This window comes from Lithobates pipiens, unplaced genomic scaffold (assembly GCF_037356315.1).
Source record: "Lithobates pipiens isolate NorthernLeopardFrog02 unplaced genomic scaffold, aLitPip1_a1.2 Scaffold_18, whole genome shotgun sequence".
Lineage (NCBI taxonomy): Eukaryota > Metazoa > Chordata > Amphibia > Anura > Ranidae > Lithobates > Lithobates pipiens.
In genome coordinates, this window is record NW_027507758.1 from 337,670,755 (window position 1) to 337,686,686 (window position 15,932).

The window sequence follows — 15,932 nt, forward strand, 5'->3', positions numbered from 1 at the left end:
AACCCATTCTTCTGAGCCCAGGCTGTCATGTACCCCTAACCTATGACTAAACAGTGAAGGAGAAGCAACACTGTAATGAGCTCAGACCTACCTTAATTTGTGTTATCGGCCTAGAGTTCAACTTTCAACTTTAAAACTTTTTTTTTTTTTTACCTTTTAAACTGTTGTCACTGGGACAGCAGGTAAGGGAACATATATTTAACAAAGCCCAAGATAACAGTAACATTCCACACCTTTGGTCTCCGTGATTGTACTCTTCGCGGGTTCTCATCCTATTTATCCAACCGCACCTTTAGTGTCACGCACAACTCTACTTCCTCCTCTCCTCTCCCTTCCTCTGTCGGGGGGCCCCCAAGGTTCTGTTCTTGGACCTCTCTTATTCTCCATCTACACCTCCTCCCTGGGTCAGGTTATAGCCTCCCATGGCTTCCAATACCATCTCTATGCTGACGACACCCAAATCTATCACTCTACCCCACAGCTCACTCTTTTAGTCTCTTCATGTATCACTAATTTACTAACAGACATATCAGCCTGGATTTCACACCACTTCCTCAAACTCAATCTATCCAAAACTTAGCTCATGATTTTTCCTCACCCACATGCCTCTGCCAATGTTCTCTCTGTCAAGATCAATAGCAATACTATCAGCCTGTCCCCGCATGCCAAGGTTCTAGGTGTAACCCTGGACTTTGAACTATGCATTGGGCCCCACGTCTAAACACTTTCCAAATCTTGCTGTCTCAACCTCTGCAACATCTCCAAAACATGCCCCTTCCTAACCAATAACTCCACAAAGCTACTAGTTCACTCCCTGGTAATCTCCCACCTCGACTACTGCTACTTTCTTCTCACGGGATTACCTTTACATAGACTATCTCCCCTTTAGTCCGTTATGAATGCTGCTGCCAGGCTCATCCATCTTATCAACCATTCAGTGTCTGCTACCCCTCTCTGTCAATCCCTCCACTAGCTTCCACTCACCCAAAATTCAAAATTCGAACAACAACTTACAAAACCATCCACACCTCAACCCCCAGCTACATTCTCTTCATTCTTCCCAAGACCTACTGCTCTCTAGTACCCTCGTCACCTCCTCCCATTCTCGCCTCCAGGACTTTTCCCAAGCCTTTACTATCCTATGGAACTCCCTACCCCAATTTGTCCGACTATCTCCTTCTCTGCTTGCTTTTAGACAATCCCTGAAAACTCTTCTCTTCAGAGAAGCCTATCTGGCCCCCACCTAACAACTGTACTTTTACATTCTCCATCAGATCATCCCCCGCAGTTATTAACTTTTGTATCACTTGACCCTCCATCCTAGATTGTAAGCTCTAATGAGCAGGGCTCTCTGATTCCTCCTGTATTGAATTGTATTGTAACTGTACTGTCTGCCATTATATTGTAAAGCGCTGTGCAACTGTTGGCGTTATATAAATCCTGTATAATAATAATAATAACAGAGGCTCTAATCCTTCCTTACACTACCAAAATCTAGAGAAAAGGTTTGGATAGAGCTCTACACAGCACAGGCTCATCTCATGTCCCTAACCTATGACTAAACAGTGAATGAGAAGCAACACAGTGAACTTAAACCTTCCTTAATTTGTGTCTTTTATATCTGCCTAGAGTTAAATTTTAAAGTGTATGTTCAGCCAAAACTCCTTTTTTCTATTTTGTACACTGCTGTCACTGGGACAGCAGGTAAGGCAACATTTATTTAACAAAGCCCTAGATAACAGTAAAACCCCATACACACTATCATATTTTCTGCTTTTTTTCCTTCAGATTTACCAAAACCATGTAGTGCAAGGGCCTGCCTGATTGCATACGCATTGAAACTCCTAAGGTTTTACCTCATATTATATGGTTTTGGTAAATCTGAAGGAAAAACTCAGCAGAAAATCTGATAGTGTGTATGGGGTTTAACAATCCAAGAGGGCATCTAATCCTTCTTCACACTAGAGAAAAGGCTTTGGATAGAGAAAAGCTTTAAAGTGCTAGATTTGGGAATTCTGGCTTTACTAAGAACATCTCTGAGATGCAGAATAAGCCATTCAAAATGTATTTCTTCTATTCTATTTTGGCTGCAATTCTTTAATAATGCAGTTACTTCATGCAATGCGTGGTGTACAGTAATTTGCAAATTGTCACATCCTTTTAGGTATCTCCTTTTATAACTCTGTTACTGAACTTTCCCAAAAGACTAGATTACAGACTGATTCTGGATTAGCCAGGCGTTACATATCATAAACCAGCAAGAAAATTGTGGCTTGGCTTGTCGAAATGTATGGATATAAAGAAAAACATCCATTACTCCATAACTTTTTTACACAAAATTATTTTAGGCTATAAACCTCTTCGAAGCAGGTGGTCTTCAATACTAAAGAAGGTGGGGCTGATTTATGGTTGAAAACAAACTATACTTACATGCATTTCGATTATTTTTCGCAAGGTGTGTAACATTTAGATAGATTTCTGGTTTGATGAGATGAAGAGTGTGGAGAGTTGTGTATGGATTGTACACACAGATGCTTCCTAGCAACATGTCATGTAATATCACATGAGCAATCCGTTTTTGGCAATGTGAAGTATATTACAGAAGAGAGGTTCCCGTTGAACCAGCCGATGGCTTTAGCTCATATACCAAATGTCAATTTATCAGGAATGATGTAAGCATGTGTTATATAATCTGCAGCTTCTCTAATCATATCATGTTACATTCCCACAGGCTAGGGAGGATGTTATCCATATGCTAAAGACAGAGAAAACTAAACCCGAAGTTTTGGAAGCTCATTATGGGTTTTCAGCTCCGGAGGATGTACTGAGGGTACTGCACAGAGATGCTCTTCTGGCAAAGGAGAAATCCATAGGAGAAGATGTGTATGAAAAACCAATGGCAGAGGTAATGTTTTAATTACTGTTAGATATGACCAATTTAAGTGTATTTTTGACTATGTCTACTGTCGTTTGTTCGTGACAGAGCGCTTTGTCTATGTACTTTTCTCGTTCTATCTCTTCCTTGGTACCTCTTCTTTCATTAAATTTTTATTTATATACTTTTGCTATCAAGTTGTTTGTCATCTACATTTTTCATTACCTTTCATGTATGTAGTTGGTCTATCTATCTATCTATCTATCTATCTATCTATCTATCTATCTATCTATCTATCTATCTATCTATCTATCTATCTGTGTTTGTAAATTTCTTTAGATATTAACATATGTTATATTGTGTTATTCCATACTGTCATTAAATATATATATATATATATATATATATATATATATATAAATAATCTTTCTGTATAGGCTGTATAAAATATTTGTTTCCATGCTTTGTAAGAAAATTTAAAATATGTGGAATATGTTGACTAAATATATAAATACATATAGATATAGCAGGGTGCACGTTGACAAAACTTTTTCAATATATGCAAGCCAGTGTCCTGGCATATGTTAGTTTCCCTTTAAGTAAATGAGAAGCTGCCGTGAAACCTCCATGTACTGTATGACACTTTCACAGCCTCTAGCTTGCTAGTGCCAGAATAATGATACTACCCCATTGCACCAAGCCATGCATTTAATCCTTTCACGTCACCCTGCTGTCCACATAAGAAGCCAGTGTACTCAATCATGGACCGAGTTCAGAAAGGGGATTTGAACATAGCTTACTGTGGTTTGCAATTTTTTAGATATAGTGTGTGTTTGTTATGTTACTGGGAATGAAAGCTGCTTACAATGCAAAAGATATGTTAACAATATTAAGCGTGTGAAATGATTTATTTTTAGTTAAACAAGATACATGAGCTGTACAACAGCATGGTTTGAAATCCTTGATAGCCTTTGATGTAATAATTTCAATGTATTTATTATTCATTTTTTCATATCATCATCACTAATTCTTGAGGAAAAATTACAATATATTTATTGCATAAATACATAATTGTAGGTTCCCCTAAAAATGAAAGCATTAGCTGAACTTTCATGCCAAAAATGTATTTATAATGCCAATATATAGCTTGGCTTAAAGAGTAACTCCACTTTTGTTCAGAAAAAAATATTTCCCTCTGGGTGAACCATGTACAATACAAGAATTTTAACAAACTTTGTTGCAGATTCCTACCTTTTTTGTTATTCTAAAGAAATCCCTGTGTGTTTGTCTGTGTCCATGTACAGAGTGAATCTGTATGGGAGTGGCAGTGCTTCACCTGCAGGGCTCTAATGAGGAAAGTGCCAGGGTCTGCATTCCTTAGATGTGATTTTTTTTCCTTTGGAAATATCTGACCAAAATTACATTTTTGTTGCAGGGGATACCGAAAAATAAGTTGTATCTTAGTGCAGACTTCTGGGAAAACCAGTAAGCCAATCACACAAGCAGGAAATTACATTTCTTGGGGACGTTCTGTACACCATTTGTGTGCAGAACGTCTCCAAGAATATTGCATTTTTCAGAAAATGACAGTGCTTCAGACTCAAAAGGAAAGGTAATTTTAAATAACATTCAGTTACAATATGACCTGTGTCACAATTGTATAAGTGGTATTATTTGCATTACTTGAAAATAATTGAATAAAAAGTGTGGGCAGTGGCTGAACTGTGGGGAGTGTAGAGATTTGCCTGAGGAGTTTCCAACAAAGGAAAGATTACCCCTATGTCATCAAACACTGCAGGGAAACACTCTATATATATATATATTTTTTTTTTTATTTATTGGAATATAGAACAGGAAATGGGGGGTTACAGAGAAAATAAAAAAAATGAATTAAACTGCAAAACTGCATGAAAAGATGTAAATTACGCAGCCTAATAAAATCACCAGGGGAAATAGTACCAGTAATTGAAAATATGTGGTGGTTAAACACAGAATCTGCGCCAATCCTTTATAAATGATGTAAGGTTAGCGAACTTGAAAACGTTGAGAAACTTTCAACATGTTGTTGTTGGGTGGTAGTGTTTTTTTACTCTTGATCTTTGTGTGAATGTTTTCAGTATTTTTCCATATACGGATATACCACAAAAAATCTATTATTTTTCAATTTAAAGTGGTTCTGATGTCTAACTGTTTTTTTATCTTAATACATTCCCTGCATTAAAATAAAAAACACCCCACTAGCTGTTACCTCACCTGTCAGGGGAGGAAGCCGGGGGGTGGTTTATGAGTGCTGTGTCTGTCTATGGAAACAGCCTGGCTTGGCAGGGAGCCAGCAGGGGTGCCCCCATAGCAGAAGGCTTGCTATGGAGTCACCCGGAGGAAGAAGAAGCAGACAGTGCCAGTGAGGGACAGACAAAGAAGAGGTGAGTAACTGCTATGTGCATTATTGTTGCACAGACCAGGTAAGTATAATCAGTCTCTTTTATTTTGGTTAATCACTTCAGCACTGGAAGAATTTACCCCCTTTCTGACCAGAGCACTTTTTGCGATTTGGCACTGCCTCGCTTTAACTGACAATTGCGCAGTCGTGCAACGTGGCTCCCAAACACAATTGACGTACTTTTTTTCCCCACAAATAGAGCTTTCTTTTGGTGGTATTTGATCACCTCTGCGTTTTTTGTTTTTTTTTGTGCTATAAACAAAAAAATAATGACAATTTTGAAAAAAATACGCATTCTTTTTTACTTTTTGCTATAATAAATATCCCCAAAAAATATAAAAAAAGGTTTTTTTTCCTCAGTTTAGGCCGATAAACATTCTTCTACATAGTTTTGGTAAAAAAATCGCAATAAGCGTTTATTGATTGGTTTGCGCAAAAGTTATAGAGTCTACAAAATAGGGATAGTTTTATGGCATTTTTATTGATAATTTTTTTACTAGTAATGGCAGCAATCAGCGAATTTTTATCCTGAGTGCGACATTATGACAAACACATCGGACACTTTTGGTGCGATTTTGGGACCATTCACATTTATACAGTGATCAGTGCAATTAAAAATGCATTGATTACTGTGTAAATGTGACTGGCAGTTAAGAGGTTAACCACAAGGTGGCACTGTAGGGGGTTAAGCTTGTCCTAGGGAATAATTCTAACTATGGGGGCGAGGGGCTGTGTGTGACACATCACTGATCACCGCTCCTGATTACAGGGAGAGCTGATCAGGGACAGTGTCATTAGGCAGAATGGGGAGATGCTTGTTTACATTAGCACCTCCCCGTTCTTCCTCTCTGAGACGATTGTAGGTATCCCCATGGACATCGAGTCCGTGGGATCCATGATCATGGTCACGGAGCTCCCGGTGGGCGCGCGCTGCCTCACGCAGTATATCTACGTGAGTCAGTCAGGAAGTGGTTAAAAATTTGCATTAAATATCACTTTAATAGGCAAAGTCTGTTTATAAGCTGGTCTTTGTTGTTAACCACTTAAGCCCCGGACCATTTTGCAGGCCAAACACCAGACCACTTTTTGCATTTTGGCACTGCGTCGCTTTATCTGACAATTGAGCGGTTGTGTGACGTGGCTCCCAAACAAAATGTACTTACTTTTTTTTCCCCATAAATAGAGCTTTCTTTTGGTGGTATTTGATCACCCCTGCGGTTTTATAGGAAAAAAATTTCCTATAATAAATATCCCCCAAAAATATATTAAAAAAATGTTTTTTCTCAGTTTAGGCTGATAAGTATTCTTCTACATATTTTTGGTAAAAAAAAAACACAATAAGCGCTTATTGATTGCGCAAAAGTTATAGCGTTTACAAAATAGGGGATAGTTTTATGGCATTTTTATTAATATTTTTTTTTACTAGTAATGGTGGTGATCAGTGCTTTTTATCGTGACTGCGACATTATGGTGGACTCATGGAACATTTTTGACACATTTCAGTGCTATACAAATGCACTGATTCTTGTGTAAATGACACTGGCAGTGAAGGGTTTAACCACTAGGTGGCAGTGTATGGGGTTAAATGTGTCCTAGGGGCGTGTTTCTAACTGAGCAGCAGCTCAGTTAGAGCAGAGCAGAGATCAGTGATACTCTCACTAGGCAGAACAAGGAGATGCTTGTTTACTTTAGCATCTCCCCGTTCTTCCTCCCCGTGAGGCAATCGCGGGTATCCCCACGGTGATCGAGTCTGCGGGACCTGCGATCAGACTCACGGAGTTTCGGACCGTTGCACGCGTGCGCCGCTGCCGTACCTGTACGCCCATTTGCCTGTCCGTGCCATTCTGCCGACGTACATTGGCGTGCGCCGGACGCCAAGTGGTTAAAGCAGTATTAAACATAAAAAACAAAAATGAAATATATTACAGCTTGTCAATCATTAGATGTGGTGGCTGCATTCCTTTTCTTTTTTTTTGTCCTTTTTTCCCTGGTTTCCCCTGGTGATTGGGCCAGTAATACATCTCCTGTATTAGAGTGCCCCACTCTGGATGAAGGAGCACAGGGGGCACCTTTGGACAGCAACATTTCAGGGGAGGGGAATGCTAGATGGACCAGCAAATTTAGATACGCTAATAAATTGATGCCAAACTCCAGCTAACACACTATAAGCAGTTACAGCAAACAGTATTTTTACATAAATAAAAGCTGATAATTGTAAGCACCCCTGCCAGTGGTAAATGGTTTGTTTTATCTCCTTAACTGCTACATCTACAGAACAGCTTGTTCTGTTGAAAAACAGACTTACTGGCTAGATCACCAATTGAAAATAAAATAAAGAAAGCCTAAAAAGGAAAACTAATACACCCATCACTTTGTAAATATAGGTAAGCTGCAATATATTACATGTTTGCTTCTGGGTTTAATACTGATTTAAAGTAGAACTAAAGGCAAAACTGTTTTTTTTTTTTAATATAGACTAGAGCAAGGGATGGTTATAACCCCTATCAGATTTTCCAGTTGCCGAAATTTCCCTTCTGTCCCAAAGCCGAACAGGAAGTGAGAGGAAATCCCAAGAAATTAAAGGAATTCACTGGGGCCCCCAGATCACCAGAACTAGTGTCCCTATTGTAAGTGTTCCCCTCTATTACTTTTCTGGGGACAACCCAAAATTTGGGATTTTCTTTTATTTTCAATAATAATGGTAAACAGAACAAATAGAAAGGATGAATCTCCCTAACGGGGGGCACAGACAGCATTAGAACTGACAGGTGTTCTAATCCCTCTGCATTCTATCCAAAGCTTTAAAAAAAAGTTTTGTAGTTAGTTATACTTTAAATTCAATTTTAAAAAGGCAGTACATAAGTGCTCCTAAAGGCTTTATAAATTGAATAGACGTTTTAAAGCTGAATCCCAATCTTCTGTTAACTTTGTGAATCACATACGTGTGAAACTGCATCACCGACTTTCCTAGCTTAGTTTTAGGCTTGATCCACATCTATGTATGTTGCTTTTGAGCCTTTTTGCAGTGCTTTTTGCTGCGCGTTCCGCTTTTTAAATCACATTTTTACACCAATTTTTGCCACGATTTAGCGTTTTGCTTTTTTCCTTTTTTTATTTACATTTACTGTATGTAGCCGGTTGCTAAGAAGCAGGCAGAGAAGCTGGCTGCCGGTTCCTTAACAACCGATGAATCATCAGCTGTCAGTGATCCCTGCTGACAGCTGAATGTAAAAATAAATAAAGAAATAATTGACAGAAAATAAAAAATTCCGAAAAAAATATATGGTGTGGGGTCCTCCTCCAGATCCATACCAGGCCTTTTGGATCTGGCATGGTTTTGAAGGGGACATCCCCACACCAAAATTCTTTAAAAACTGGAGTGGAGTCCCCCTCAAAATCCATACTAGACCTTTATCTGAGCATGCAGCCTGGCAAGTAAGGAAAGGGAGGGGATGAGTCAACCATACCAGGCTGCATGCCCTCAACATGGGGGGATGCGGTGCTTTGGGGCATGTTGTTGGGGACAAGGGCTTCTTCCACACCACCCTGGCATATGGTTGTGGAGGTCTTCGAGTGGGGGGCTTATCAGAATCCAGAAGCTACATTAACAAGGGGGCCCCCAGATCCTGGCCTCCCCATGTGAACGAGTATGGGGTAAATTGTACCCCTACCTATTCACCAAGAAAGTAGTGTAGTGTGACAAAAGACAATGGACAGTTTTTGACAAGTCTTTTATTAAAAATGTCTTCTTCTTCCCCCGCCTCTTCCTCCCCCGCTTCTTCTTCTTTTTCCCACTTCTTCCTCCAGTCTTCTTCTTTCCCTGCCTCTTCCCCAGAAAATAATAAGGAACAAAGCTCCTCCGATGCTGCGATGGGGCGGATGACGTCATTCAGGGACCCTGCCCCCTTGTGACGTCACCGGGCATGATGGAGTCCATGATGTTACAAGGGGCGGGGTCTCTGGATGATGTCATCCGATGGCCATGCTCCATAGACATATATGAAATGTGCGACATTGAAGCGGACAGATCGGTGAGGCGCAGCTTCAGAGGAGGGTCGTTTTTTTTCTTTTCAGCGGGTCGGCGGTGGGAGTGGCGGCGAAGGAGGAAGAACACCAAATGAATTGAAGAAGACTATAGAAAGAAGAAGACCGGAGAAAGAAGAAGATCAGAGGAAGAAGAAAAAGACTGGATGAAGAAGAAAGCAGAGGAAGAAGCGAGGGAAGAAGAAGACCGGAGAAAGAAGGGGGGAAGAAGACATTTTTAATAAAGGACTTGTCAAAAACTGCCCATTGTCTTTTGTCACACTACACTGCTTTTCTTTGTGAATGGGAAGGGGTACCCCATACTCATTTACATAGGGGGAGGGCTGGGATCTGGGGGCCCCCTTTGTTAAAGAGAGCTTCCAGGTTCTGATAAACCCCGTATGCAGACCCCCACAACCACTGGCCAGGGTTGTGATGAAGAGGCCCTTGTCCCCATTAACATGAGCACAAGGTGCTTTGGGGGGGCAGACACAAAAAGCTGCAAAGCTGAACCAGGATAGTAAAGTTGTCACATAACTAGCTACAGTGTGGATTCAAGCACAGTTGTGTGAATCACAAGACTGTAAAAAAAAAAAACAAATGCAAATCTTTTGGCATGTAACACCACTTGTATACTGTACATGTCACTCAGCTGTATGTTCAAGTCTTCTTCTTGAAGCACTAATGGGATATTTGGGGCTGATTTAGCTCTCCAGATTTAATAGTTGCACCACATGGCAGTGCTTTTTTTTTTACACACGTTGCGGTGCATTTTAAAACTTTTTTCCATTTTTTTGGACATATTTGCTATTACCTTGCACTTTGGCACATTGTGAAATCTTGCAGTGAATCCAGAGGTTCTGTGCAAAACATGTCCTTTTTTTTCAGTGCAACTGAAACATTTTTTTTCTCTATTGAACCCGAGTGGAAGACACCTATTTAGCCCAAACCTGGTCTGCTGCCACCATTAGCCAATTATTCATTACATACAATTATTCCTATTCCCGTAGCCCTTTCAGCCATTTCATCCAACACTCCAATACCACTTCTCCCATGGGCTGATCTAGGTTCTTGGTGCGGTGGCCTGTTGGTGGCATTGATGATTGTCCGGCTCGTGTACAAGGGAGGTTTTCATACCTCCTGCTGTCCCCCCTGCTCTGTTCGGACGGGCGGGGCCACCTACACATCAGTGCATGCAACCACACCCACTGGGTGACATCCACGGATGTGGCGTTGACTGTAATCTGCATTCACGTGCCTTGTCACGCATACATGGCGTTGGAGGCGGAGCTCACTGGGCCCTCTGGGGATAGAAATTGGTGGCTAGTCATGGCTGGGATCTGTTTGTCACTTCCTATTTCCTGTTTCACTCACACACAGCAGTTTCACTTTGTTCAAGGTGAGTCTACTCTCCTTGGTGGATGCTAATCATTCATTTACCCCCTTCACATTTGAGCACTTAACTTTAGCATGGTCTACATTGTCTCACGCATTATTATGTTCACTCACATGATTTACTCAAACACACATCATTACACATTCATCTCATTTTCACTTCATGTCTCTGAGTTTTCAAGTCCATCTAGCCTTAAACAACATTGGTTCATAAGTATATATATATATATATATATATATATATATATATATTATTATTATTTTTTTTCATTACATTGTATACTTCATGGTTACTCTGTTGGTATAGTACCAACTGATATACATATATTCTTATTTTAGCTGACATATACAATGGAATTGGATGCATGCTATGTGGGACACACACTCTATCACACTGTTTTTGTCATATTTTTTATCTACACATTTTTATTTTTAGTTTTTTCTGTTGTCCCCTAGACTATTAATGGATACTGGGAGGTCTTTGGTGACACACACCCCCATCCTAGGCATGTCTGCCCCCTGTTTGTGCTCTGCCTCCTCAGTTCCCGAGCCAGATGCTCATTACTGCCACTTCTGGGTATTCAGCATTTGGTAGTCTGATCCGGCCTTTGGTGAATATAGGGCCATGCATTTTGGACCCTCTTGACTAATTGTCACAATACCATCTCTGTGTTGATACTTATTTGGTTCATCATACCCCCTACAGATGTACTACACACGCATCTACCCCCGATGAAGCGAGCACGGTCTCGTGAAACGTGGTGGGATGCGTTTCATGCCTGTGTACTTTGCAATTTTCATTTTACACCATGATATGTGTAATGACATTTTTTACTGTATGTATCATTTCAGTGGCTTGGCTATGATTCATCTTATGTATGTTTGCATGACAATTTTAATAAACTTTGAGACTACATTTACTCAAACTGTTATCTAACCGCATTCAACTCATTTAAAGTCCCGGGGTGTATTTTGTTGCATATATTGGGATGGAGGTGGTTTGCGGGTGACACCAGACCTTTCCATTATCTTTTTTTTTTTGCAATTGAAAAATTAGGACATTCAAAAAAAATTGCCTTGTTCTTATGTTGAGACTGCATCAGGCAATGCACCGAAGCCCAGTGCTGTTTGAAAGAGTCTTGAATAGCATTGCATGTTAATTAAAAGCAAATTATAAGCATGTGATATGTTTTTTAATTTAATATTTAAATTGAATTTACACAGCTGGACAGACTTGAGGAAAAGCAGAGAGAAACCTACAGACGGATGTTAGAGCAGCTTCTTCTGGCAGAGAAGTGTCACCGCAGAACTGTTTATGAACTGGATAATGAGAAGAAGAAACACACAGAGTACATGAACAAGAGTGACGATTTCACTAACTTGCTGGAGCAGGAGCGTGAACGGTGAGTACGCTAAAGAACAATTTAATATAAAAATTATTCTGTGTGTCTAAAAATGACCTAAATAGGCACAATAACTTTCCTTTTCATTATTACTGAAACTGTTATATTGTTTGTGCCTGTGATCACTTATGGTATGTAATAAAGAACAATGGTGTAGAGTAACCCAATATCAGTCAATGAACAAACTGCCCTTAGCAGTTTTACTCTTTCAGTTACCATGTGCGTTACTGCACACCAGCATTATTTGTACTGTACTATTAAATAAATGAATATATGTCTACAGGGGTGGACTGTACCTCTGGGTCCGACCAAAGTACGTTTTCGAGGCCCACCTCACCAACTTGTCACATTTTTCAGTACAACACAACTACAGTTTTCATCCAACAACATTCTCTTTATTTCTGATAAAATTATTTAATGTAAAAAAATATTTGCATTGTATTTATAACACTAAAATTAAATTATATTCAGTCACATTATTCAATCTGATTTCTGGATATTTGTGCTCAGTGAACAACATTAGATTTAAATAGAGCAGAAGAAATAGATGACAGGAAATACACAGTAATTGGTCAAGCAAGTGTCTGAAGTATAATGAGGATGATGGCCAAGGGTACAAGAGCTGAAATTATTGGGATGCCCACTCCTCAAAATGTTGACATTAGTTCATTAGACTATAGCAATGAGATTAATTTACTAATACTGGAGAGTGCAACTGTGCATGATAGCCAATTAGCTTCTAACTTGTTAAATTAAGCTTTGACAAAAAACCTCCCCAGGTTTAATCAGTCAACCCCAATGTCCCTGTAGTGAATATGAAAGAGAATGAGCAGATCTATTAATGATATTATCAGTCAAGTGTTGCTAAATATGATGAGGATCGTGACCACTGGTAAAAAGCTAAAATCACTGCATTACCCAGTCCTAAAGTTGTTGACAGTAATTAATTGTGCTCTGTAACTTTACTCAAAAAACTTTCAGCTAAAAAGCTAACTTTTACCCTTTTTGTAATATTTTTAAGATATAGATATTACTGGATTTGTTATGCTTCAATTTTCTGTTTGCTGGCTTTTGGTATTTAGGTTTAAAGAAGATTTTTTTTGTAGAACACAAGACAAATTAGCAAAATTATCAAGGATGTAATCCTAAAGTAAATTTCTGCTGATATCCCTTTTTATGTTCCATAAAATGAGGAATTCCAGAAGATTCGATCCAAGCAAAGACCTTAATGAGTTTTTTTTTATAATTATTAACTTTGAGAAAACTGTTTTAAAAGACATTTGAGTGAATACAAGAGTAAGAAGTAATTCATGTATTGCAAAAGAATCTGTACATGCAACAGATTACAAGTTATGGTTGAACAAAATCCTATAGCATCAAGTAGGCCAGTTTACATATGCTATATGTTTCACATCAGTGTGGTCTTTATTCTCAGCTAAATCATCAATGAGATATTACGGAGGGCATAATTTCATTATAACTTGATATTTTGCTTTGACACTAATGCCCTGTACACACAGTCGGAAATTCCGATGGAAAATGTCTGATCTGATTATATTGTTGGAAAATCCGATCTGGTGTGGCCTCTATCAGGCTATTTCAGTCTGAAAATTCACACGAAAAAAATTTGAGAGCAGGATCTAAAATTTTCAGACAAAAAAATCCAATCGGACTTTTTCTGAATGTTTGTAGAGAATTCCGATCGGACAAAGTGCCACGCATGCTCAGCTCAAATTACGAGACCAAAGCTATTGGCTAGTAGCCTCAAAGTAGTCCCGTCGTAACGAACGAACTTCATCACGTTCCAAACTATTGGATTTTACGACAATTTGTCCGACCGTGTGCATGCAACACCAGTTTAGGACAAAATCCGTTGGAAAAAATCTGATGGATTTTGTGGTCGGAATGTCTGACCGTGTGTACAAGGCATTAGAGATTCAGCCTTACATTGAACAATATCAACCTCAGCCAACTTTGTTACAGTTAGCAAAGCTCCTGTTGGAATGTAACTTTGATCTGACTAAACCATTTGGGGTCTAAATAGGACATATAACAAATCAAAGTTTAAATTTTGGAGACTTTTTCCTTCCGGCTATTTGTTGCCTGATCAATGACTACATAGAAAACCTAAAAAGGAAATGACTCAGTGTGGTTAGAAAGAGGCTCATCCTGTAATTTTTCCAATTATTTTTTGTCCTGAAGAATCTTTTCGGTGGTAAATGGCTTTAAATTGCAACATTAATAGAATGCTCCAGAAGAATACAGCTTGACTTTGTGACAAATGATTCCAACATTATTGTTAGAATTTTATATACATTCACAACCACCGTAATTTGATATTTGGGAAGTTGCACCATTTGCCATGCCTGTAAATAATTAAATCCACGTGTTTGGAGGCACCCTGAAACTGGGCTAGTAATATAAAAGATTTGCATAAACAAGAATGAGATAAGCAAGGTTTCATATCATATCTAAACATGAAGCAATCTTTTGGCATCAATCACAGTTTTGCTGTCAAATATAGGGAATCCAGCAATGGGTTCCAAAAAGTAAAGCATAACAGTATACAATACAATTCCTTTGATTGGTCTACAGTGGAAGCAAACATGTACACAATGGGGTTGATTTACTAAAACTGGAGAGTGCAAAATCTGCTGCAGCTCTGCTCAGGAACTGCATTTATCAGCTTCCAGTTTTTTTTTTGTCAAAGCATAATTGAACAAGCTGAAATTAGAAGCTGATTGGCTACCATGCAGCGCTGCACCAGGTTTTGCACTTTCCAGTTATAGTAAATCAACCCCAATGCTGCTGGTTTGCTCCCTCATCTAGTTTCACTCAAGTCTAGAGAGCTTTTCATTCCCTTAACTCTGAGAGTAGACCTGTTTTGTTCAGAACATATGTATTACTCTGAGAAAAAGACAGCTGTTTTTTCTAAGGCCGCGTACACACGGGCGGACTGTTCGCCCAACTTTGTCCGCTGAACAGTGTTTGGGCGGACAGTCCGCTAGTGTGTGGGCTTTCAGCGGACAGTTTCAGCGGACAGTTTGACGAACAAGGTTTTTCGGAAATTCCGTAAAACTGTCCGCTGAAACCTTGTTTCAGCGAACAGTCCGCTCGTGTATAGGCTTGTTCGTCAAACAAAGTTGCGCGCATGCTCAGAAAGGATTTTCACGCCGAAAGTTATAATGCAGTGTATAGGACGTCGTATTTTCCGTCCCGTCGTACGTGCCGTTCACGTCATCGCGCACGGTTTCAGCAAACTGTTCGTTCGTCGTGTGTGGCCATGTCCGTCCATGCTAATTTTGAGCGGACTGTTTGCCGAAACTGTTGGACGGACAAAGTTGGGCGAACAGTCCCCGCGTGTGTACGCGGCCTAAGAGTCCAAAGAATGGTTTCACTGGATCAGCACACTATGTGGCATCAGTAACCACCAAATTAGAATGTGAGAACAGCACCAATGTGCATACAGAATTGCAAAACATTCTTTTGATGTGGCCTGTACTCCATTATAGCTCCCATTTAGATTTTCAGCACCATCAAATACACACTTTTCCAACTGCTGTTTCAGAATACCAAACTGTTCTTCTACAGCCATATTACTAACATTAGACAAAGAACCTCTCATGCCCCATTCTTGTGTTGACATATTGCAGAATTAAACTGCAGTCTGCTTACATAATTTGTAATAAAAACATCTTTGCCATTCTAAAGCTTCCCTCCAACCACTCCTCATATTATTTTATACTGTGATTCTGTACTTGCCAAATATGATGCAGAAATCTCCCTCCACTAAGTC

The 15,932-nt window shown here is 39.4% G+C and overlaps 1 protein-coding gene across 3 annotated transcripts in view; it reads left to right on the forward strand.

Moving 5' to 3' along the window:
• The window catches only part of FILIP1 (filamin A interacting protein 1), a 234,201-nt gene that overhangs the window by 173,643 nt on the left and 44,626 nt on the right, over positions 1-15,932 (forward strand). For all 3 annotated transcript variants that reach the window (XM_077487368.1, XM_077487371.1, XM_077487370.1), the window contains exons 3-4: positions 2,732-2,905; positions 11,958-12,136. In XM_077487368.1, coding sequence (XP_077343494.1) covers positions 2,732-2,905; positions 11,958-12,136 — 353 coding nt within the window. The remainder of the gene's footprint in view (positions 1-2,731; positions 2,906-11,957; positions 12,137-15,932) is intronic.